The 24,008-nt window shown below is 46.5% G+C and overlaps 7 protein-coding genes across 7 annotated transcripts; 4 read left to right on the top strand and 3 right to left on the bottom strand.

Annotated features, from left to right (window-relative positions):
• Positions 1-1,305: 1,305 nt before the first annotated feature.
• TRV_03267 (uncharacterized protein) lies at positions 1,306-2,007 on the top strand (the record flags this gene model as incomplete). The annotated part of the gene is made up of 2 exons (XM_003022564.1): positions 1,306-1,349; positions 1,389-2,007. The coding sequence occupies 2 exons, from the start codon at positions 1,306-1,308 to the stop codon at positions 2,005-2,007; spliced, it is 663 nt and encodes a 220-aa protein (XP_003022610.1).
• A 233-nt stretch (positions 2,008-2,240) lies between these two features.
• TRV_03268 (uncharacterized protein) lies at positions 2,241-3,706 on the bottom strand (the record flags this gene model as incomplete). The annotated part of the gene is made up of 2 exons (XM_003022565.1): positions 2,241-3,428; positions 3,575-3,706. The coding sequence occupies 2 exons, from the start codon at positions 3,704-3,706 to the stop codon at positions 2,241-2,243; spliced, it is 1,320 nt and encodes a 439-aa protein (XP_003022611.1).
• A 536-nt stretch (positions 3,707-4,242) lies between these two features.
• Positions 4,243-5,649, bottom strand: TRV_03269 (uncharacterized protein; the record flags this gene model as incomplete). Its single annotated transcript, XM_003022566.1, has 1 exon — positions 4,243-5,649. One exon carries the CDS (start codon positions 5,647-5,649, stop codon positions 4,243-4,245), a length of 1,407 nt encoding a protein of 468 aa, XP_003022612.1.
• A 1,694-nt stretch (positions 5,650-7,343) lies between these two features.
• On the bottom strand, positions 7,344-8,566 carry TRV_03270 (uncharacterized protein; the record flags this gene model as incomplete). Its single annotated transcript, XM_003022567.1, has 5 exons — positions 7,344-7,421; positions 7,516-7,797; positions 7,873-8,056; positions 8,125-8,373; positions 8,433-8,566. The coding sequence occupies 5 exons, from the start codon at positions 8,564-8,566 to the stop codon at positions 7,344-7,346; spliced, it is 927 nt and encodes a 308-aa protein (XP_003022613.1).
• A 7,754-nt stretch (positions 8,567-16,320) lies between these two features.
• Positions 16,321-17,865, top strand: TRV_03271 (uncharacterized protein; the record flags this gene model as incomplete). The annotated part of the gene is made up of 1 exon (XM_003022568.1): positions 16,321-17,865. The coding sequence occupies one exon, from the start codon at positions 16,321-16,323 to the stop codon at positions 17,863-17,865; it is 1,545 nt and encodes a 514-aa protein (XP_003022614.1).
• Positions 17,866-18,847: 982 nt separating this feature from the next.
• TRV_03272 (UDP-glucose sterol transferase, putative) lies at positions 18,848-20,748 on the top strand (the record flags this gene model as incomplete). Its single annotated transcript, XM_003022569.1, has 2 exons — positions 18,848-20,398; positions 20,461-20,748. The coding sequence occupies 2 exons, from the start codon at positions 18,848-18,850 to the stop codon at positions 20,746-20,748; spliced, it is 1,839 nt and encodes a 612-aa protein (XP_003022615.1).
• Positions 20,749-22,837: 2,089 nt separating this feature from the next.
• TRV_03273 (uncharacterized protein) lies at positions 22,838-23,891 on the top strand (the record flags this gene model as incomplete). Its single annotated transcript, XM_003022570.1, has 2 exons — positions 22,838-23,140; positions 23,199-23,891. 2 exons carry the CDS (start codon positions 22,838-22,840, stop codon positions 23,889-23,891), a joined length of 996 nt encoding a protein of 331 aa, XP_003022616.1.
• Between the last annotated feature and the right edge of the window lie 117 nt (positions 23,892-24,008).

Consider the following 24,008-nt stretch of genomic DNA (forward strand, 5'->3'; position numbering starts at 1 on the left):
TTCTTTCCACTTTTTTCCTTTCTGTCAGGGCCGGGACCCAGCTCCGTTTTTTCTCTTCTTCACTGGTACTGTTACCTTTTTCTTTACCTTTCTCTCCACCGTCGCATCGCTTCGTGCCGTGTGCCGTGTGTCGAGCGCCTTTTTTCCCCCTCCTAATCCCACCTTTTTTACTCTACTGTACTTCGACTACTCTATTTAATAACTTAACTCCGCTTGTGCTCCTCCGGGCGCCAATAAATATTTTAATCCCGCTGTTTACTTGTGTCTCTCCGTCTGATGTTGTAGTTGCAGTTGCAGTTGCAGTCGTACTCGTAGTTGTACATTTTGCTGGCAGTCAAAATGGCGATTTCTCTCCCAGCGCTTTTGAATAACACTTGAATAACACCGAAGAGAAAACTCTTCTTAGTCCTGGGCAGCCGAGGGGCCTCACGTGATGCTACTTTCTTCGCCGAGGCACCGACCATGCTCGGGTTTGATGCAGGCAGACAGGGCACAGGCAAAAAGGCAGACAGAAGAAGAGAAACATGTCTACTTTATGCAATTGGCTGCTCGTCACGGCCTGGCCAGCTCCTGCGCTGCCTCAATTGCTCTTCTTCTCTGCGCTTTTTCTACTTGGTCTACTTTCAACCTTTCAAAAAACAATGACCTCACTTAGTAAGCTATGACTAAGCGATTCGGATAAACATGCCAAAAAGGGGACGGGCACAAAGCCACAGTCGAAAGCACAAAAATATCAAAAGCGAAAACATCGTCGTTTGTTCGTTTTATCGTTCGTTGAGCATTTCCGCGCTACATGCAGTAATATACTCTAAAACGACTCTACACCGCGCCGATCATACGTCTAATCCTTGATAGTCTTGCTTGACACAGTCTGAACTACCTGCACGACTGGATTAATACCCATTTTACTCGTCCCCTGGAAGCGAGGGAGGGAGACAGCACCACGGATTAGCACGTACATACACACCCGCGGGGCAGAATAACTCACAATGTCGACGGGCTTCGATAAATGCAAGACGCGTCCGCCGCATATGGATGCCATATTAAACGGCCTCGACAGATACAACCCGGAGACCACCACTGTTTTCCAAGATTATGTCGTACAGCAGTGTGAGGACAGAACATTTGACTGCTATGCCAACCTAGCCCTGCTTAAACTGTACGTTGATCTTGTTTCCTAATTTTTTTTTTCTATACTGGCTTTCGCTATTTCGCTGCCTTGCCCTCGTTGAAATGATTAATTACCTATAAACGTTTCCTATTAACACGACTATGCCATTGGTATATGTGGGGAGAACTTTTAATATGATATTCAACCCAAATGAGATTCACGCTTCCTTCATGCTATTGCAATTGATACGGCTCAGTAACTGACCAGAAATCAACAGCTACCAATTCAACCCACACCTTCTCAACATCGAAACAACAACAAACATCCTCGTCAAGGCTCTGACCGTCTTCCCATCTCCCGCCTTCTCCCTTTCCCTCGCCCTCCTACCCGCCTACACCCAACCATTCCACAATTCCGCTCCTGCCCAGGGCCCCTCCGCAACCCTCCCCATCCAAACAGCAGACTTCGTCGAATCAGTACAGAAGCTAGCTCGTCTCTCCACCTTGCTTGAATCAGCACAGTACTCCCTCTTTTGGTCAACCCTAAACTCAGATGACCTCTACGCGGACCTTATTGCAGACGTAGCTGGGTTCGAAGAGTTGATTCGCGTCCGTATTGCGGTCGAAGTTGGAAAAGCTTTCCGTGAAATCAGCGCAGAGATGCTCATGGATTGGCTTGACGTTAAGGGATTGGACACTTTGGAGAAGTTTGTTGTAGATGTTTGTGGATGGGAGGTTGATAAGAGCGGTGCTTCTGGTGCGAATGATGCAAAGAACGTCACCGTGCGTGTCCCGCGGAATAAGGAGAATGAAGCCAGGGGTGAAGTTAAGGGTGAGAAGGTCGGCATTGAGATGTTTGGCAGGGTTATTCGGAGGGGTTTCGAGCAGCCTGCTTGATGGTTCTTTTTGACTTTTATTTCCTATTCTTTTAACCCCTTTGCATTCATCTCTTCGATAGATACGATACCTGCGCGGTACTGGGTTTTGCATTTTGCCCATGTTACGTCTTTTAATGGCTTTATTCTAACGGCTGGACGAGAACCAAACCAAAAAAAAAGAATCAAAAAACGAATTATGCCTTCCAACTTGCTGTCTATCTTCTGTCTGCCTTTGTTATCCAATTGCTCTATTCATTTAGGCTGTAATCTCTCCTCCCACTGTACACCCACCCATTCCTCTCTCCAGCCAGCCTCTCCTATGGTCTCAGGTGCACAGTCTGCAGCACAAACGCCTAATATGATAGTCCCCCATTCCATGCCCAAATCGTCCTTGGGCCCCAGTCCTATTCCTTCAATGCCCTCTTCAAGCATGGCGATAGCATGCGGTACGAGCTGAAGCTCAAATACACGCTCTGAACCACATGTCTCACATCGAGGTATCTTGCTATTGCCTTTGCTTCCGCTAACTTGCACCTTCACGTTTGACTGCGCTTGACTCGTGTTCTCTGAAGCAAATAGCTTCCCTACCTCATCACTCGTGGAGTAGAGCAGTGGGGTTCCTCGGAATTCATATCTCAGTACTTGTTCCGGGTTATGCTCCAGACGTGTCGAGAACCGAATAAACGACTTATCCATAGATGATTCAAATAGTTCCTTTTCCGTCTCCTTCGTACCGGTTGACGAAGAACCCTCATTCTCTGCCTCGAGGGTATCTATCCTTACATTGGAAGGCACTGGAGCCTCCGTCTTGGAGAGTGCTTCATATTCAGCGTCAAAGAAGTAATGTGGGTAAGGCGGTGGGAAGGCAGACTGTTCTGGCCAGGGAGCCTGTGGCCCAGCTACGGGCTTAGAAGATTGTGCTGAAATGCTAGCCTTTTGCGCAAATGTCTCGGGAAGAGATTCCCCCGCGGATGATGGTGATGTCGTCATCTCATCATCCGGTTTCTGCGGTACCACTGCTGCAAGTGATGATGTAGGGGGCAGTGAAGCGAAGGGGTTGGCAAGACTGTTCCCACCACCAATTGAGGATGTCGAGAAAGGATTCGAGCTTCCCGATGTGCCGGAGGAGGATTTTACTCCAAACAGATCAGCTCCTAGATCTCGTTTGGGCTTATTCTGCGCTTCTTCTTTCTGCTTCTCAAATACTTTCTCCCTCTCTTCGACGGTCTTGTGCCTCTTCACTGCTCGTAGAGCTCGTATGCTCCCCTTTTTGCGACTGCACGTCCGCCTCACGCAGCCGAATATATATAGCCATCTCTCATCGTGCGCAAAGTGTTCTGGTAGATCGCCATTGAGCTGCAGAAGAAGCGGCATTGGGTCATTGCAGACCTTGCATTTGGCGAAATTGCCTGGTGGAGGGGTCGCGGGGTCAAGCCATGTCTGACAAGAACAAAGCTGCTGTTAGCATTGAAGGGAATAATGGGCACGAAATTTTGACATTTAACGCTCAATATCTTCAAGGAGCCATTCCCAGAGGTAAATAACCATATGCGGTGTCAAAATTGTAATAAGAAAGGTATACTCACTGGCCATCCACCTAAGTGACTGATAGCATCACTAAGTTCTTCCTTTGAAGCATATCCAAGAAGAACTCCAGTTTCTGTGTAGTCGTCCAGCTCCTCGTCTATGCCGGACGAGTCACTATCGTATGAATCCATGTTTTTATTCTCGTGCCAAAAGGTATTGTTCGTTCCCCTCTGTGTCGCTTCTATAAAACTTGTCAGAAATATTTCTTTTGCAGCCAAAAAATTGTTTATCAGTGACGCACGTGATCCTTATCTAAATTGATTACTAAGCTAACATTCTTGGCTAACTTAAGTTTCGAACTTAGTTACTCATCAGCTAAGTGGTGCGCTTTATTAATAGGATTTAACCCTCAACTTAAATACCATCACTTGCAACATCATGGTCAACGGACAGGGAAGACCCCAAACTCATTGATTATGGTATGGACCAGACGAATGCACTGGTGACCTTGTCCATGGTCATTCTAGATGTTAATATCTTCCTCCACATCCCTCAACGTGCTCAATCATCGTGATATATACATGTCAACCCTCATTCTTATAGTGCTATCAAGTATACCCAGGATCCCGAACCCCAGCATTTGGCAAGCAACTAACTGCCAGAAGGAAGGTATGGAATTAATATAGAATAGAATAAGGAGGACTAGAGTATTCTAGGGCCCAATCAGCTAGAGGTGAATTTCTACGTGTGGCGGAAAATCGAAGCATTCTCCAACGTCAAACCATTCCCCTTTTTCTTTATCCTCAGCATGTCGATAGAAGTCTTTCCCTCCCTCAATACCTTCGGCACCCACGGTCCAGACTCCCTTCTCCACCAACTCTTTCCAAAATATGAACAGAGTCCTTAGACTTGTATGGTGGTCATCGTACAACGGGCATTCTGGGCTCTGGAATAGACAGGTACGGCTTTGCATATAGAAGAATATACGACGCGCTGTAGGAAATCTCTTTAACTCATATGGAAGAACTAGGCGGATGGAGTCTGCCCAGTCCTCCTCCGGGAGGATCCAGAGCCCAGCAACCTCCCCTTCCACTGATTCCTCAAATGGGAATAGAATGATAGGACTGTGGTACACTGCACCGCGAATCTCCTGGTATGGTGTGGCATATATCATAGTCCCATCCCGGTCCCTTTTCATGGGAATTGGTGGTGGTGGGCCACGATAATCGTAGACAGTTAGCCCAGGAGCGATGAATTTGAAAGGCGGTTTCAATGCGCGCAGTAGAAATCCACGAGTAAAGCCGCGTATGGAGGACGGTATTTTGTCCTCTGGAGCTAATCGTTCAGGTTCAGACTGGGTATCTCGTTTGGAAGAATCGTCAGGAAGACGTGTAGCAATCGTATTAACCAGGTCCTCCCACGCAGCGAGTGTGTCGTTAAGAGTGGAATCTGTCCAGGGAATGGCTTTCCACCCAGGCTCCAATGTACTCCTGAACTCATTGTCGCGAATAACAGGCACATATTTTCCAATCTCGGCCATGCAATTAAGCTTAAGCAACACATCCTCCAACTTATACCAGCGTCTGGTATCCTCAATGTCGTAATGGCAAGAAAAGCTAGGTATATATCGAACAAGAAGATCGTCTAAATCCATAACTAAGCCCAACCGATGCGGGACGGAGGCCATATTGGTTGAGAATAGACAGATACAGTCATAGCCCTCATCTTTTAACACCCCTAACCCTAGGTCATCATCTATACCTGTTGGTGACATTATTGACTTGTAATTATAGATTAGTACGTCGTGATAGGGAGCAGAGCCATCTTTGCGAACGACTATTTCAATCTGCTCAAGGAATTTAACCAGAGGCTCGCTGAATCTCTCGCGACATTTTTCGACCTTAGGGTCTGTCTTCCATACTTCAAACCAGTTGGTTCGAAGGGACTCCCCGTCCTGCTCTCGATTGCTGCCATCAAAGCCAATTCGGATAAGGCGGTTGTATAGCATCGCGCAGAGGGTGGGGTCAAACTTTTCTTCTTCTGCTTCGTTCTCATCATCCTCCGTGTCCTCTTCCTTATCCTCTTTGTCCTTCTCGTTGTCTTCCTCCTTATCCTTTGGTAGGGATTCTGTCATTTTTTGGATGCTCTGCTAAATACCAGCTTCGATATTTTGTCGACTGATTGCAAGTGAGAGGTCGTCCGGTAGATGGTGGTTGGTGGTTTGGGGTGCCCTCCGTTCAGTCAATAACTAATAGTTAGCTAGGTAAATAAAACTTGACAAGGGCCTGTAGCTAGTTAACTAGTCACAGTTGGATATGGAGTCTAGCTCTTATATGACTATGTATAACAAATTAAAACATACTACTAATCCGATGTAATACATATAGCTACTCATTTAAATCCCACCCTAACAATTCATTATATCCACAAATCTAGATAGAGGACCGAACATATAAAGCGATTGAATGTATCCTAGGGCCCTTGGCACGCTCCAGAATAGCATCTCCCGGGTGAGCAGTAGTCGGTTCCATCTCCACAATATCCCTCCATGTTGCAACATGCGCCAAATTGAGTGCCGGCACATGTTTTGTTTCCTGCAAAGCTTGGTCCGCACGAACCGTCAATACTCGCTTCGCCAATGTCTGTATCACAGGCACCCGAGTGACAATTCCCTGCTGCGCAGAAGTCCGGCGTACTCCCGCAATATCCATAGACAGAACAGCATTTTCCAAAAGCTGAGTCACCACAGATCCAATCATGATATTGAGGTCCTACGAGGCAATTAGTACAACTTGCGGGATGAAAGGGGTTTTGGTTGTTAATTTAGATTCACATACCACACGTCCCATCCTGGGTGACGGTAGTTCCGTTGCTGGGAGCACATTTCCCTGAGTAGCAATGTCCTGGTCCACAATAGTCATTGGTTGATCCACCTAAGTACGAACAGGGCAATCAGCGTCATGAGTACCCGGTTATGAGGATCAGGGGGTAATGACGGTGGCTAGGGTAAAATGGCTGGACTCACAATATCCACTGATAGAACAGCAGTCCCCAAAACCCGTTTCTTCACAGGTTGCGTAACCGTTATTTGGACCACATAGACCGTTGGTGGATTTTGGGGGCACTTGAACTATAATACGGCAGTGTTTCCTTTAATTAACACTCCCCCATATATCCTTGCTTAAGGCTACTTTGATATTCATTTTGTATCAAGTTTGGGAGATTGCTTACCAGGTGCAACGCAGTAGGCGTAAGCAATCCACAGGTTCGAACACCTTTCGTCGATCTGGGTATTCAAAGAAAGAAAAGCATCGACAGTTATCCCACTAGCGAAATCAGAGTTAGAATTAAGACATGGATGATAGATAGGAAGTCCGACTCACAAATGAAGAGCGATTGTGTTGCATTGATCACCAGCGACAACTTCATAGTATCGACCACATGATGGAGTTGTTCCCGTGGATGTGGGGGCAGGCGGAATGGCTAAAACGTAAAATTGAATCAGTTGTCCTCGTCTTTCCAAGGCGAATAATTATGAGTTGAGACAGCCTCTTACCGGTAGTATAATATTCTGAAGCACCTGTCGGCTGGTGAACTGGGGGCTGACTCTCATAGCTACCACCTGGAGGTCTGGGTCAAACAGTAAGACAAGGTCTATAGGGGTATTCACAAAAAGGGAAATGGAAAAAGGCTGTACGCTACCTTATACACACTCGCTGGTGCCAGCGTAGCAGATCGCATGATCCAGCTAGGTAGGGATTCCAGTTCAAGAATTGGCTCAGAGTAATATTAAACTCCGGGCTGGAATACTTTTTTAATAGGCTCGTGCTATAGATCAATGGCGTTAGCCTTCAAAAATCTGGGCTTGGAAGCAAGACTGAACTCACCATGTAGATCCAAGTGGGACTACACAAATTTGGCAGGACTCTGGAAGACACAGCGGCTCCGAAAACTCGCAGTAAACGTTTCCAGTTCTGTGACGAACGTCTCCGGTAGTTACATTATATTTATCAGTGATAGCCTCACATGACAGAGGCGGATCTGTGGGCTGAATGGTGGGTCCACCGCAAGTAGTCGTTGGCGGGGGGGATCCTGTTGGCATTGTCTGTGTGGCTGTTCCCATAAAGACTTCACTGGTGGATGTAGCATAGGGCATGCTTGTGGAACAATACGACTGCATATCCTGAAATTGCTCGACAAGGTATGATGTATATCCGCCCTTGAGAAGGAACGGTGACAGCAATCGTTGGCGGAAAACCTTCAGAAAACAATCACTGCACAGCTATGAAAAATAAGATAGTTAGTTAGCGCGGCCTTGAAGATGATATTATTTAGCCCGCCATAACATCCGACCTACCAGATCTTTTTCGTAAAGAGAAGTCATGCGCTCATCGCCTGCTTCAATGGCTAACTGATCAAACCCTTTCTCAAAACATTCTGGCCCATCATACTCTGGATCTCCAGTGGAGCAGTAATCTGTAGGATATTTGAGGATATCTGATCCTTCCCACTCCTGAGACTCGATCATGCACCACGAGTCTCTGTAGGTGCATAGTGTTAGCTGTGCTTAACACATTCAAAACGTTTATAAAGAGAATAATGGTCATACCCTGATTTGAGGCAAACCAAATCGAATCCCTCTTTATATGTAAGGGGAGTGGATGAGGCAAGCTTCACTATTCCATCTTCGACAATAGGGCGATTCCCACACGCCGCATCCACGGCGGAGGTCCAGGAGGTGAGTGATTGTTGGCATTGGGAAGTGCATAGAGTGGTCACATTGTCTAATGTCCAGTAGTAGGTATCAGCAACAGCTGCAACAACTGCAGTCCTGGCGTCGCAATCAACAGTTTGGTTTCTAAATAATAGAATTAGATTATGTCAATGGAAACTGGGGAAAGCAAAAAGACGCCGTACAAGGCGGCGATGCAAGCCGTAGTCGTATGAAATCCATCTGCAAGAGTCTTGAGATCCAAATACCCGTAGATATTTAGCTCTGCAACGACGAACGGCAAAAGATAGAGTCCTGAGATGAGGTTTCGAGGAATCATTATATCTTGACTTACGGCACTAATTGCGGAATGCTCGAGTCTCCTGAGGCAGTTATGATCCTCAATATATCTCTCCTTTGCAGGGCGAGCAACAGGAGAATCCCCGGATACGAGGTCGGCCCATGACCAAATTCATTCCAACACATACCATAATCATTATCGTAGTAATTTCTGGGATGGCTGGTGTGATCCTATTTCCAGAGCCTCCACTAACCTGATAGAGTGCGCACCTCCTTTGCATGGGGTACTCAGCACTCCTTTGCATGGTAAATCCTGGCCGACGTAGCTCGACAATGCTGGAACATATTTCTATCACCTTCTGAAAACAGGGGCAGTTCTCCGAATCACACTGGAATCACATTGCAATCTCCTCTAGCTGAGTCGAGAGGATACGAAGAGGTCGAGATGCCAATGGATGGTCGAGACGCCAAGGTTGGCCTGGGCGAAGGTTTAGCTAACTTAAGTTAGTTAGATAAAGTTAATTCTTCCATACGCCGCTCCCGATAGCCGAACTTTAACTTAGCTCTCCGCCAACCTCATGGTTCGCTTCTCTCCGACAGTTGCTATCATACCCTTTCCCTTCCCATACTCTGTCCCTTCCCATACTCACTTTGAACCTTGGCGCATATTTTATTTACGTACATATGCCATTTATATATGCAAGATCCTTCTTAATTTCCTGGGGACAGGGTCATACGTTGTTCACTGATTATGCAACCGATAGTCATGGCCGAAGGGACTCCTATCACCGGCTGGGAAGCTGCATTGTCGAGCTCGTATCTGAATAGGATGTTTCTCTTTCAGTTATTATTGACAAGGCTTGACAGTACAGGGGAATTGAGCAACATACTATATAGGTCGTATACGGACGTGTCTGAGTTCAATTGACCTTCATCTTTTGGGCCAGTTGTTGCCGCCATCAATACCCTCTTTGCAGCAACAAACCCTTATTTCCAAAGGGAGGAAACGAACTTTAGCCCCGCTAAATTCTGACCTGATATGGATTTTCGTCACCGAGTAGCATGGGTGAGCCTATGGCTTGTCACTGCTCTGATCCGGCTTGCTGATGGCAAAGCTCTCAACGAGACATTGTATAAACCGAGATTTACGCCTCCGTCGAAGTCAACACCACGATTCGCTAAAGATGCCAATATAAGTGTTGCTGGTCGCCCTGTTCTCTACAACTCCCACAAACTCGCAAGTAAAAATGACCTGCCAATTGGAACATGCGCCCCTGGGATCCCTTGTGTTAACGGAGCTTGTTGCAGTAAGGCAAGTCTGTTCAACTCCATCTTTTAGAGTCATGGCTAATAATTGTGTTGGTATAGCAAGGAGGTTGCGGTTATTCCCCGGACTTTTGTGGAAAAGACAACTGCATTTCGTATGTCAACCCACAGAAAATGTTTATTGGCGACTACACCCGGGAGTGAAAGATACTGACCATTGTTAGGAACTGCGATGCGAAAGCAGAATGTGGTCAGTATGGGATAGAAGGGAAAAATAAGTGCCCTCTGAACGTCTGCTGTAGCCAGTACGGGTTCTGCGGGTCAACGTCCGGTAAGGATAACTTCACATGGGAATCGTACGATTCTAGCCTTCTTACGGATACAGTAGATCTAACATGTTTTTGTAGAGTTCTGCGGTACTGGGTGTCAGTCAAGTTACGGAGGGTGTGGAGATGTTCCTCGCCCTTCCTGTGTAGGAGGCGCTTCTGCTGCGTTAAGAAGGATTGCATACTATGAATCTTGGTACACCATTCGCTGTGAATATATACCCAAGCCGATCATAGCTGATTCTCAGTAGGGCGATAGAAAGACCCTGCCAGGCCTCAACACCCGAGCAGCTCAAACTCGACGGGATCACGCATTTAAATTTCGGTATGGATCGGACGCCTTACGAAAAGAAAAAAAAAAAAAAAAAAAAATTTAAAGCAGCTGGCTAATTAAACGCACAGCTTTCATGTTTTTTCATCCAACCACTTTCGAGATAACGCCCATGACAAGCACAACTGCCGAATTGATTCCTCGAGTCATTGCGCTTAAGAAAAAACACCCGTGAGTCTACCACTTGGCTAATAGCATGACTTATAGCTAACGTAAAACTTGTATAGTGGTATGGAGGTGTGGGCTGCCATCGGGGGCTGGTCATTCAACGTAAGTTATTTGGCACCGTTTGTTACTAGGCAAAAGACCTGATGATGACACGATTCAGGACGAGACCAATTCACCGAATACTCGCACGACTTTCAGTGATATGGTCAGTACTACGGCCAATCGAGCGAAGTTCATCTCTGCTCTTCTGAGGTTCATGAAAACGTACGGTTTTGATGGTGCCGATCTTGATTGGGAGGTAAGCAGTGTCCAATCATCCCGACTTACTTAGTAGGGAATATTGACGAAAGCTCTGAATAGTATCCCGGTGCTGAGGACCGTGGAGGCAAAGTCGAAGATACTGCAAACCTTGTTTTACTTCTGAAAGAGATGCGGGCGGCTTTTCAGGGCCAATACGGTCGGTTGATCTGTTTGCGTGTGTCCATTATGTGTGCTTGACGACTAACTTCCTGGATATTCTAAGGCCTAAGTGCTACACTCCCTGCAAGTTTTTGGTACCTACGCTGGTTTGATGTTAACAAAATGCAGCATTATTTGGATTGGTTTAACGTAATGACATATGATATCCACGGTGTTTGGGATGCATCAAGCAAGTTCTCAGGGCCATTTGTCTGTTCTCCCACGCGCAAACCCCCTCCTACCACTATTCTTCATGCTACAATGAGCTAGATACTGACAGCCATTTAGGTTCGACCACATACAAACCTGACTGAAATTGGAGAAGGGCTAGATCTACTCTGGCGAGCCGGCGTTGAGCCCGCCAAGGTTATACTTGGTCTCGGCTGGTATGGCCGTTCATTCACTCTAGAAGACAGTTCCTGTTCTAAACCAGGCTGTCGCTTCACCCAGGGGGGTGCTCCAGGACGATGCACTAGGAACTCCGGAACTCTTTCAAATGCTGGTACGTATTGCACATACCTTCCACAAGTTTTGGGAGAAGTGGCTCACAGTCTTAACACCATAGAAATCGTCGAGATTATTAATGAACACAATCTTACCCCTATATATGATAAGAGTAATTGGGCCTTACCTGTTATTGAAATTGCATTACATTTGTACTAACAGATGTTCCTAGAGGCCGGGGTCAATTGGATAACCTGGAATAATGACCAATGGGTCAGCTATGATGACGAGATAACTTTCGCCCAGAAAATCAACTACGCCAACTCACTCTGCTTAGGAGGGACTATGATCTGGGGTAAGGAAAAGTTACCATCTACTCTGTTGTCATGTTTATCCCTGTCCACTAGTCAAGACTAGAGACTAAATGGAGAGTCTTGTTTTTACTAGCTATTGACCTTGATGACCTGAATGGCACCACGAACTCCCATACGATTGGAACTGGACTTGGGAAATTCAACATTCATTTCACTGGCTGAGTGTTCTTTGACGGCGGTGATGATTCCTGGTCCGAGGACACTATTGGTATGCAACCTGTCTTATTAATAGATAGATCCATTGGGAGTTGTTTGCTTATTGATTGATTGGAATTGAAGCCGAAGTACGGAAATCGGCTTATATCTCGGACAGCTGTTATACCTCATTTTGCGGCGAGAGTTGTGCGGAAGGATATACCGCCTTTACTTACATGCGTGGCCAGGTCGACGGCATCAAATTTAATACATCATGCGCAGATCGTGATACGGTTCAAAGTCTATGCTGTGTATCAGTTAGTCTCCCTCTACTTTTTGCGATTCATATTATCACTCCGCATAGAGAACTAATCAGAAATCTATTGTTACAGGGCGGCAATCCGGTAGGCTTTTCTAATTCCGCCGCTCAACAGAAGCAACTAATAAATTTATAGGGTCGGTGTGAATGGCGTGGTTGGCGTGGCCAGGGACTCAGGTATGAAAAATCTTCATATAACTAGCCAATCGAACTTCTTCAAGGGCTCACTATAGGTTATAGCTGCTCTGGCGGTTGTCGGGACGAGCTGGATTCCATTCTGGCCGTAAATTCAAACCACGTTCTTGAAGTGAAAGAATTAGGGATGTAAGTGGCCTTGCTTCGTACATATTCCCATGGATACGGAGGATCATACTAATGCGATATCCTGTCACACCCTTTAGAAAAGAAGAGTACGTTGAAGTAGTCAGCCACAAACTGATGAGTCAATTCCAAACTAGAGGCACAAGAGGCTAATTCTAGCAGTCAAACGTGTAACGGAGGATATCAAAAGGTATTCGATATACCTCATACGGAATCATTACATACTAATTTTGTATAGTACTGTTGTCGAGGATACATGCCCCCCGAAAACGTTCACGCCAAAGACGTAGCGCTCATTTACGCCAACTCAGTCGTGAATACATATTCGAACCTAAATAAACGAGACAATCAGTCCGCTGCAGCCAAGTGTGCCTCTGTGACCGCAATTATTCTTGCTGGGGGTGCGGTACTGGGTGTCATCACCGGCGGGATTGGTGCAGTAGCCGTCGCCGGTATAAGTTATGCTGTCTGTATTACATCTCAAGCATCTGTCCCTGGCGCTATAGTTAAGGGTGGGTATTCGGGCGCCCTAAGGCCTAGGCCTGGGAATAATAAAGTCCAAAAAACTCCCGCGACAAGAAAGAAGGGGTCTGGTCACAAGACGAAAGTCAATTCGCAAGGACAAAGGTTATTTGGAACGTAAGTTGATGCGCGTCCTCTAATGTGTTCAAGTAAGAACTGATAGACTGTGTTTAGACATGCTCTGGTTACATACGCCTCCACGGATAGCGATTGTTCTGTGACATACACCTGCTCCTATGGGGTTGGGTACGACGAGGTTAGTACCTTGTCTGCCACCATTCATTATATTGTATATGGCAATTTTTGGACATTATCGAAACCATTCGATGCTAACTCGATTCTAAACAGGTTTGTGATAATCAACGATGGGGCATTGACAAGATTCTAGGAGGCAACAGAGTTTATCACTATGCAGGTAAGGTACCCTCCGAACCTTCTTCTCTGTTAACAGGATCAGAACTAACTGGAGTGTCAATATCTCAGGTACGCGGGTAGACATGCGAAGGCAGGAAAAATGGAGGAGTGATCATCACATAAAGTATAAAGATTGGCCAACCGATCAATCCGACCGAAACTACTGTGAAGTGTATGTATGAAAGGATCGACGGGCTGTGGGGATACGATGGCTAATCTTTGATAGTGATGAATTCCCCATGGGCTCATTACTCGAGTCCGGGGGCAACGTACCACAAGCGCTCCGTGCCATAGATGGAGATGCCAACGGGTTACAAGGTATGAAGGCTTCTTCAAGAATTATGGTATCTGTTAAGCCGGTGAACGATTGAATAATAACCGGAGTACCTCAACAAACAGGAAATGAGTTCCAGTATTTTATATCAGCAACCTGGGCGCCGTGTTACTCGCTTTTGATGTCCCCGCCCCCTATCACTTGGGAATTTAAGGGGCCTTTTCCAGGAGATAACCGACTTGCTGCCACTGGATTCATCGGACAGTATGGAGTATGTATCTTCTTATATCTTTTTGCTAGAGATATCTGACAGTACTCTGGCGCTAATATGGTCAACAGTTTAACTCAATGGTTCCAGAACATAGATGCTTTGGTGAGCCCCTCGGATCATTTCTGTTATATGAATAAATTCTAATCCGTGCCACAGCTAAATGGGAAGATAATGGGGTAACCAAGACTATCAGGGACCATGGATTTCGTGTCGACACTGCTGATCCAATGTTCTCGACTCCGTATGACTGGACCTTTCAAAACTATAAACGCGATCCTGGGAGTCTGGATCCAGCCGAAATACCTGTTGATGTTAATAGTGCTGCTCATCTCCGCAGGCGTGCCAAGCAGTTAACAGCTACCTGTGCGGAAGCAGATTCACCAGAAAGCATTATGGCCAAATGGTGGCACGATAATTATGGCCCTGGCTCATCTGTTTCTGGTTCCCCTCCTCCTGCTCCAACGGACCCAGCAGAGGGACTTGATGATGCCAGCACCGACAGTTCTGTGGTACGCTCAACTCCGTCTCGAAAAGGGCACTCGATCTCCTTGCCAGCAGCGACCGACCCACCTACTCAGGGGCAGGTTGGAAATCGACACTCTCATGGCCACTCGCGCAGACATCACAAGCATCGCAAAGGGGACTTCTGATTGAAAGCAATTAAGGGCGAGGGCTGGAATAGTTATCTAACCTAGACAGGTACCAGCTGAAAGTGAAACTACGTAGTAAAATGTTTCTCTACATTGTCGATAGAGCCATTGGATCAAATCAATCATCAATCTCGGCTTTCATATATAGTCATAGGCTTTCAAGGCTATCGCTAGGAGTTACAATCCAGTTATAAGCTTACCGGCTGATTTAACTGATTCTTCCCTAACTATGTAACTGGTTACCCTAAGCAAAGCTTACAACTTTAATAGCCTACATTACTAGAGAGCATGGTTGTAGCCCTCTTTCATCAGCGACACTCTTCTCGAGGAAGTAATTCAAGGAATTGCACCGGATGTAACACTATAGTAGGGTTATTATAGCTAGTTAAGGAAAGCTTTGTTATATTAACTACTCCGTAGTTATTATTATTTTTTTTATATTAGTTAGTTAGTTAGGGGAATTAAGTGGGGTCAGGAGTGCGGAGTAAATATCGTGGAGTAACTAATGGTTAACTATATTCAACCTCCAACTTCTCTCTGATAACGAACCATATTGACATATAAGATATCGACAGACTCCTATGCTACTCCGTATATCTTAGTAGCTCTTTTGGAATGGAGAAGTTCTTCTAGTTAGTGTTAAGGCTGCTTTAAATCGAACTTTGATACGGAGTAACTAACTAGTTAACTACCGAGAGCAACCAACAGGAACGCGGGTGATCAGTCAAAAGACGCACGCCATGGCGCTCGTCCATGTATAGCGGGCGAATATCGATGCGCAGTACGGAGTTTGCAGCCAATACTCACCCTTCTCTTCTGGCTGTATGCTGATCTTGGAATAAGCACTTATCTTAGCACTTATCTGCTATTAATAGGGCTTCCAGCTTTGTCTTGTGCAGTTGAACTTACTCGCTCAACCAACATTTGTTCTCTTTGCCAGATGCATAGTGTTTAAGGTGCCGTACATCAACAAAGGTAGATCATCCTGCCGTGTGTCGCAGAGTCTGTTTAAGAAAGCCTTGGGCCGCCGTGGTGGAGGGCCGAACTGTTCGTTGTGCTTGCTGCCTTCTTTGCTGTCGGTGCTGCTGCTGCTGTGACTTCCTCCTGACGCGCAGCCGAGATCTTCACTGCTGTGTTCGAGACATCAAGAAAATTCCGCGGCCGACCGCAGTCATCACAGGCAGAGGAAGAGGAACCCACTGTGATGCATTTGACTTGACATTCGTTCTGTGGTTGATAGTATTTTTGATCAACGTAACTACTCGCCGTCGAGAAAGACCAGTGTGACAGCAGCGGGTAGTACTCGCAAGCCCCCGTTCCCTAGAAATAATACCCTCGTCTTCGGTGTAATTGGACTGGGCAGCACTACAACAGAATCACGATGCATAGCATTCGTTCTACCCTTGTTCTGTACATCCTCCTGCTGGCGAGCTTTGTGCTGTCGCAGGAGGTGCAGCAGCCACTGGCAGCAGATGCACCAGCAGCCCCGAAAGCGCCGAAAAGAGTTGCAATAATCGGTAATGTCTCCGTTACATATTCTGCAGGACTCAGTGATCGCCAACGCAGTTTTCAATCCAGCTAACTGTCAAATAGGTGCCGGGTCGGGGGGTTCATCTACCGCTTACTATCTCCGAACTTACGCCGATTACTATTCCATTCCCGTAAACATTACGATATTCGAACGCGAAGACTATGTTGGCGGAAGGTCCACCACTGTTAACGTATTCGATGATCCAACCCTGCCCATAGAGCTGGGGGCATCCATATTCGTCGAGGCGAATAAAAATCTCATGAAAGCCGCAAAGAACTTTGGCCTTGAGATTCAAGATGCTGGCGTTGCTCGACCCAAAGAAGCAACAGACAACCTGGGTGTGTGGGATGGAAGCAAATTCGTATTCCAGCAGAGAGAGGGCAACTATAGATGGTGGAATATAGTGCAACTTCTGTGGAAGTATGGATGGGCCCCCATGCGAACCCAGGACTTGATGAAGTCTACTGTCGGAAAGTTTTTGAAATTGTACAGATATCCATTGTTTCCGTGGAAGAACCTTTCGGAAGCTGCACGAAGCAGTGGTCTGGTTGAGGCAACCTGGGCTACAGGAGCAGAATTCCTGAAAGAAAACCACATATCGGAGGCATTCTCGAGGGAGATCATCCAAGCAAGTACTCGAGTGAACTATGGTCAAAATCTTCCCCTTATTCATGGACTGGAGACTATGGTCTGCATGGCAGCTCAAGGCGCGGTCTCCATTCAGGGGGGAAATTGGCAGATATTCAGCGGTATGGTAGAAGCATCCCAGGCCGTTTTGAAACTTGAATCCCAAGTTACAAGCTTGAAAAGGGCAGAGGATAACACCTATACCGTCTCTCATAATTGCAAGGCCAACAAAACCGAGGACGAGGTGTTTGATCAAGTTGTGCTTGCTGCACCACTCCAGTTCTCTGACATCAAGCTCGAACCCCCCGTGGACGACCAGCCTGACAACATTCCCTATATGACGCTACATGTCACTCTTTTCTCGTCACCTCATAAGCTATCTCCTAAATATTTCAACCTGCCGTTGAGCAACATGGTACCAGAAACTGTTCTCACTACCCTACCCAAGGGTCTCAACCTGGGACATCGCCGCGACGGAGTTGGTCCTACCGGGTTTTGGAGCATAAGCACTCTTCAAAAAGTGCGACAGCCAAATACAGAGGAGGACGAAGGCAAATATCATTACGTATACAAAGTCTTCTCCCCCGAACGCCTAAATGCGATGTTCTTATCCGGTATCCTGGGTCTGGAAGGGCCGATAAACGGGACTATTGCCGACTTTCCAGAGGCCGACATCAGCTGGAGTTATGAGAAAGTGTGGCACCCATATCCCGTCCCATATCCCCGGGTGACGTTTGAGAGCATCAAACTGTCTCCGGGCTTGTGGTATACCAGTGGAATCGAAAGTCTGATCTCAACGATGGAGACGAGCTCGCTTTCCGGAATGAATGTTGCTGCCCTGATGGTCTCCGAGTGGACGGAAGACTTCAACCCCAAGATGAACATCTTCGAAGGCGAATCCTCGTGAACCTGAGTTTTTGTTATCGTGTGGCCCGGCGACTCCCTTTCTTTCTGGATACTGTAGATTGCGTAATATTGTTAGTTAACTAATCCAAAGTCCCTTCTTCCTTGGCCACCACACAGTTAGTTATCATAGACTTGGCCGTCTGACAGTCGGCCAATAGCCAGTTAGTTAGTTAGTTATTCACTGGCATCAGAAGCACGTCGTAGGTGCTTCTATCGGCATCAACCGGCTTTCTGTCCAACGTCTCTGCCTGGCCTGCTCCGCCCTGCAAACGGCTGACAGCGTCTGGTGTTTTTAAGGTTGTCTCCATCGGACTAGGGGGAGGGAGGTGGATCGCATCTCCAGCGCCATCGCATCGCCTAACTAGTTAGTTAACTGTTCCGAGAGCACGTCAGGCTGCCATGGGTCAGTCATGTCATGTCATGTACATTTCCCGCCGGTCAGCAAGGGAGGTCAGAAGTCACTTTCCACCGCCGGCCAGCAGACAGGCCGCAGCTCTCGTCTTTTTTCTCGCCCAAAAACAAACAAATCAAAACCCGCAAAAACGCCGTCCTGGCGGTCCGAACATGTGACTGCAGACATGTGACGCTCTGGCGTTGCTGCTTTGGGATAGCTAGAAGCGCATAACGTCAGAGCCGCAACATTTTTCCGCTCGCCAACCTCAACCTCAACCTCAACTTCAACCTCGACTTCATCTTCATCTTCACTAACTTCCGAACAACGCAGCGCTACAGCTGCCTCTTTAACCAACACCGCTGACTCTGATATCTCTAATAACATACACCCTCGTATCTCTCTAACCAACTAGTTACTATTCTATCATCACCGCAAACATGGAGACTGTCGTACTATGTGGCCGCTGATACCGCGAGACCTTAAGCGCTCTATAGCCTCCTACTTCCCTAGAAGCATCTCGCTGCCCCCTGTCCCTTCGCGAGACACTGTCTATCGCTCCCTTAGTCCCCTTGTGTCCTCCTCTGGCAAGATGTCAAGAGCATTCTGGAGACTGTGTGAACTCCTGGCCCACCAGGGCCAGCAGGAGCTGCCTACTACTTTCCCGCCGGAGACAGAAGAAGAGCTTCAGCGACTATATGACCAAGTGAGCGGCCGCCAGAGAAGCAGAAGTACAGGAGGTGGGGAAAACGAAGTAGTAGCTACGGCAGAAATGGGCAGCAATAGCGGATCCGGCCTTGCTGATGGCAGTGCGAACGACGCCTTTGACACTCAAACTCTCAAATCCTCAATATCTAACCTATCCCAAGATAACTCACCCATGTTTTTCGACGACAACTCGGCATCTATTATCAACTTCAAACCAACAGAACCGCTGCGAATAACCTGCCTCACCATAGGCTCTCGCGGTGATGTTCAGCCTTACATCTCGCTCTGCAAGGGCTTGCTAGAAGAAGGGCACAAACCCCGGATAGCAACCCACAAGGAGTTCGAAGGCTGGATAAGAGAGCACGGTATCGACTTTGCGCCGATCGATGGCGATCCTGCCGAACTCATGCGAATATGCGTTGACAACGGCATGTTCACATATGCTTTCTTAAAAGAAGCATCTGAAAATTTCCGCGGATGGATAGACGACCTCCTTGCCTCGTCCTGGAAGGGTTGTCAAGACTCCGATGTCCTGATAGAATCACCCAGCGCCATGGCTGGAATTCACGTTGCCGAAGCTCTGGGGATACCATACTTCCGTGCCTTCACTATGCCCTGGACAAAAACAGCAGCTTATCCCCATGCCTTTGCTGTTCCAGACCGCAATCTAGGAGGTACTTACAATAAACTAACATACGTCGTTTTTGATACCGTATTCTGGAAGGCTATCTCTGGACAAATCAACCGATGGAGAAAGAACCAACTTAATCTCAAACCTACCAGTCTTGACAAGATGCAGCCGGAAAAAGTGCCTTTTCTATACAACTTCTCTCCTTCGGTCGTACCTCCTCCCAAAGACTATTTAGAATGGGTACGGGTGACTGGCTACTGGTTTTTGGATGCAAAACCTGACTGGACACCACCAGAAGACCTTGTTGCCTTTATTAGCAAGGCAAGAGCCGACAAGAAGAAACTGGTCTACATTGGATTCGGCTCCATCGTCGTCTCTGACCCTGCTGCCATGACAAGAACCGTCATCGATTCTGTCCTGAAGACCGGTGTGCGATGTATTCTGTCCAAAGGCTGGTCCGATAGGCACGGCGATCCACGGAGTTCGCAAATGGAAGTTGATCTCCCTCCAGATATCTATAAAATCGACTCCGCACCCCATGACTGGCTATTTACCCAGGTTGATGCCGTTGCTCATCACGGTGGAGCCGGTACCACCGGAGCTAGTCTTCGAGCCGGTGTACCTACGATTGTGAAACCTTTCTTCGGAGATCAGTTCTTCTTCGGCATCCGTGTGCAGGATTTAGGTGTCGGTATTTGCATGAAGAAGCTAAATTCTGCTACCTTTACAAGAGCTCTGTGGGAAGCAACCAATAGCCAGCGCATGATAATAAAAGCAAAGCAAATAGGCCAACGGATACGTCAGGTACGCTTTATCCCCTATTGTATATTATTGGTGTATCGGAAATTAACTAACTCATACCACAGGAAGATGGTGTTGGCAAAGCTATCCAGTCGATATATCGCGATCTTGAATACGCCAAAACTCTCACTTATCTGCGCCGTTCTGCTGCGGGCAGCCCGTCCAATGAAGGAATTGAAGAGGAGAATAATGAAGATTTCCTAGATGGAATCGAAGAATCCTGGACTTTCATCGGCGACGATATCTTCACTAAAGCCCAGGATCCCAGTAGCGACCTTTCAACTATGATGGATGGTGCTGCAGCGGGAACTTTACCTCCTCCAGACGATGACGAAGATGATGTTGCTTGTTAATTCCAGGCGACTAATGAAACCTCCACTACAATACGCTCTAACCGACACACGTTTTTAACGCATATATTATGATTTATGACGTCCTATTTAAAGGTGGGTAGGGTGTGCCAGGGCTTGTTTTCTATCCTTTTCTTCCCTTTCTATCTTTGTTTTGTCTTGTTTGACTCCATACTGTTATGCATATGCTTACCTCACGAGCACCATCATATGTCTGCCATTTAAATTGCGTATTGTTTTTTTTCCACTGTCATTTTCATGTCTTACTTCACATCCACACCTTCAGCTACATCTTCCGCTTAGTTATGCTGCTTTAATATCTCTTACAATGCAGCATAAGCGCCCTTGTACCTGATACTTCATTTTTTTTTTTTTTCTGATGCTCTGGTAGCATGTTTTAGATTGGGATTTGGCCAACTTGATCTACTGTGGAGTCAACTATTTGCTTTAATACGTCCTTCGTTTCTTGCATATTGCTTGTTGGCTTTGCACAGAATTTTGATGCAGCCGCCATGTTGATATTTCTACTCCTGGATTCTCTGCATTTCCTCTTCCTTTCATTTAGAGGTGCGCTCGAGATTTCATTAGAGAGTAATTCAATATTATAACACTGTATTAATCATTTTCTCCCTCCTGGCTAAATCAAGTTTTCTCATTTGACCTGTTTATATGACTTTCCCTTTGCACGATGTCTCGGCCATCAAACAATTTGAATACTCCCGCCAGTCACTAGATACCAGACCAACAAGTGTTTGTATACATCAAACTTCTACCCTTGTATCATATTCCCACGTTATACAAAACGGATTAAGGGCTACTAGTTGACAGGAAAACAAGCATAGAAACATGCGCTTTTTTTTTATACCCATCCAAATCTAACCGTCTGTCCGTATCCGTCCCGTTTCACCTTTTGATTCCTCTTCCTTACCTTCAGCCTTCTCCTTTCGTCTTTGTACTACATCCCAGTTATACACACGGGCCGTTGCAACTTCAAGAGTCTAGAACCAAACAATTAGTTAGTTAGACACCTGTATTTTCCGTTCAAACAAAGGAGTAAACTGACCGTAACTTGCTCCCTCAGAAACTCCATATCCTCTTCACAGTTCTTAAAACTCGATTCTGCCGCCTGTAACTTCTCCTCTAGTAGCTGTTCTGCTTCATCGATAGGATATGCAAGCATGACATTTGCTCCAAGCCATAGAAACACCTCGTCCGTGTCGTCGGGCAATACAGTCGCATGGGCATACAGCGTATCATTCATATCAAATGTAGTTTTGATAGGTTCGTTGGTACCGGCCTGGCAGATATTATTATTAGCTATCAGTGTTAAAGAGGCCTTGTATCAAACAGAGCTATTGGGCATCATCGTGTCCGCACCTCTCTCCGGGACTTCAGAAACCGGACTGTCTCCAGTGTTTTCCTTATATCTGGGATTTTTTGCTGCAGTCCCTGCGCGCGTCTCTGTGTGTTGACCTCCATAAACTGATATTTCGATACCATCTCCTGGAATGACCGTAGGGTGGGTTCAACATCCGCCCTGGTAGTCACGTAGTCGGAAACATTGTCAACGAAGGGAGCGGCGGGGATGCCACGGGGATTCGAGCCCGTCGTAGGGAGTGTTCGCTTTCTGTATAATTCTATATATCAGCTAATGTTCTCACGGTCTCTGTTCTATTCAAGTGGCCGTGAAGACTGAATGTGGGGGAAGTATACTTGTCTGCTTCTCTCTCTGCCATCGCGATGGGCTTCACGGGTCTTTGGCGGATAAGTTGATGACTCTTGGATATATTTGAGTATCAGCGACTCATAATTCAAAGGTATACGTGCGCCTGTGGATGTGATATGCTATGGTTGAGAGCAGTGGAAGTTGCGGCAGCACTTTTTGTCCCTGATAACATTCAATATTCTGGTGGTGGTGGGAAAATCGCCAAAGAGTGACGTCGTTTTTTGGATCCGTCGAAAAACAACACGGCCATGTCAACGACTTCGCTTGAAGGACTTGCACTACTATATATATACATCTAGCTGGTATATCGGGCTCAAACAGGGTCTATACATAATATAGATGAGCTACACCTTTGCTTAAGCCATAATGGTGCTATTGACAGCTACACCAGGCATCATCTCCGCGATCAAAGCTCTTCCCTTGACAGCACGCGAGGAGCTTTCTTTAACTGAAACTCCCATTTTAAACGATCCTATATCCCATGAGCAATTGATATCAATTGCACGGAGGCTCTCTTCTCTTCCATCGAGATCAACAAATACAGGTGAAGAAGATGATGTCGCGGAAACGGTTGATTCTCTGACTTGCGAAGGCAGCAAGTATACATTGAACAGCCTGCTCCGTGGAACGAAGCTCTACATTCCTCCTCCACCGCCGAAACCTGCACCAGTGAGTGACTTCCACATAATATTCTATCTTATTATGTTGTCTAACAGACCTGCTTTAGAGTCCAGAGTACCTTGCCCTGAAAGCGAAGCTGTTGGCAGAAGCAGAACAAAACCAATACAATTCCCCCCTCCATCCTCTCTCCCCATCCGAATTGAAACGTCAGCCTGCTGCGATATTTGCTTCTACCTCGAGTCGGATACATGATGGGGCTAAACAGTCTGTCCTTATGGAACATGACGAATCCGATCCTATCACCCCTTCATTGGTGCTGAACATTCTCGTCTCTATACTATTTACCGGATTCGCGACTTACTGGGGTCTGTCTAATTTCCGAATACCAAAGCTGTCTACGTTACTGCCTTGGTCAGAACGTCCTAGCTCCCCAAGCAGCGATCCTCACGCCTATTATTATTATCCTCACGCCCCTTCTTCGCAACCTTTTCGGGTATTCGTCTCTCTATTTGTTGGGATATTGGTTGGCGTTGCTGAAGTGGTAGTTTATGCCTCTTACCTCCGAAAAGTAGCAAATGCAAAGGCAAAAGAGAAGGCCAAGGTTGAGAAGAAGGTGTTTATTGGGCTAGTTGAAGATCCACCTGATGATAAGAGCCAGGTCCCAGCAAAAGCATCTACATCCGTTTCGTTCAAGGATGGTGAGAAAGAGGAGATATGGGGTAAAGGTGTCAACGGTGGAGCTCGAAGGAGAGTCCGTGACAAATGGAGGGAGAAAGAGAACAAGTTGGAACATGAATAAAGGTAAGTTATTGTCAAATAGAGCCCGAACATTGCACAAATGAATAGAGTGGTTTTTAATGTTTAAAACCCATAGACAGAAGGAAGATTTAAAGCACTACATATTGCCTTGCATTTT

Source organism: Trichophyton verrucosum (assembly GCF_000151505.1).
Source record: "Trichophyton verrucosum HKI 0517 chromosome Unknown contig00275_1.f1.exp, whole genome shotgun sequence".
Lineage (NCBI taxonomy): Eukaryota > Fungi > Ascomycota > Eurotiomycetes > Onygenales > Arthrodermataceae > Trichophyton > Trichophyton verrucosum.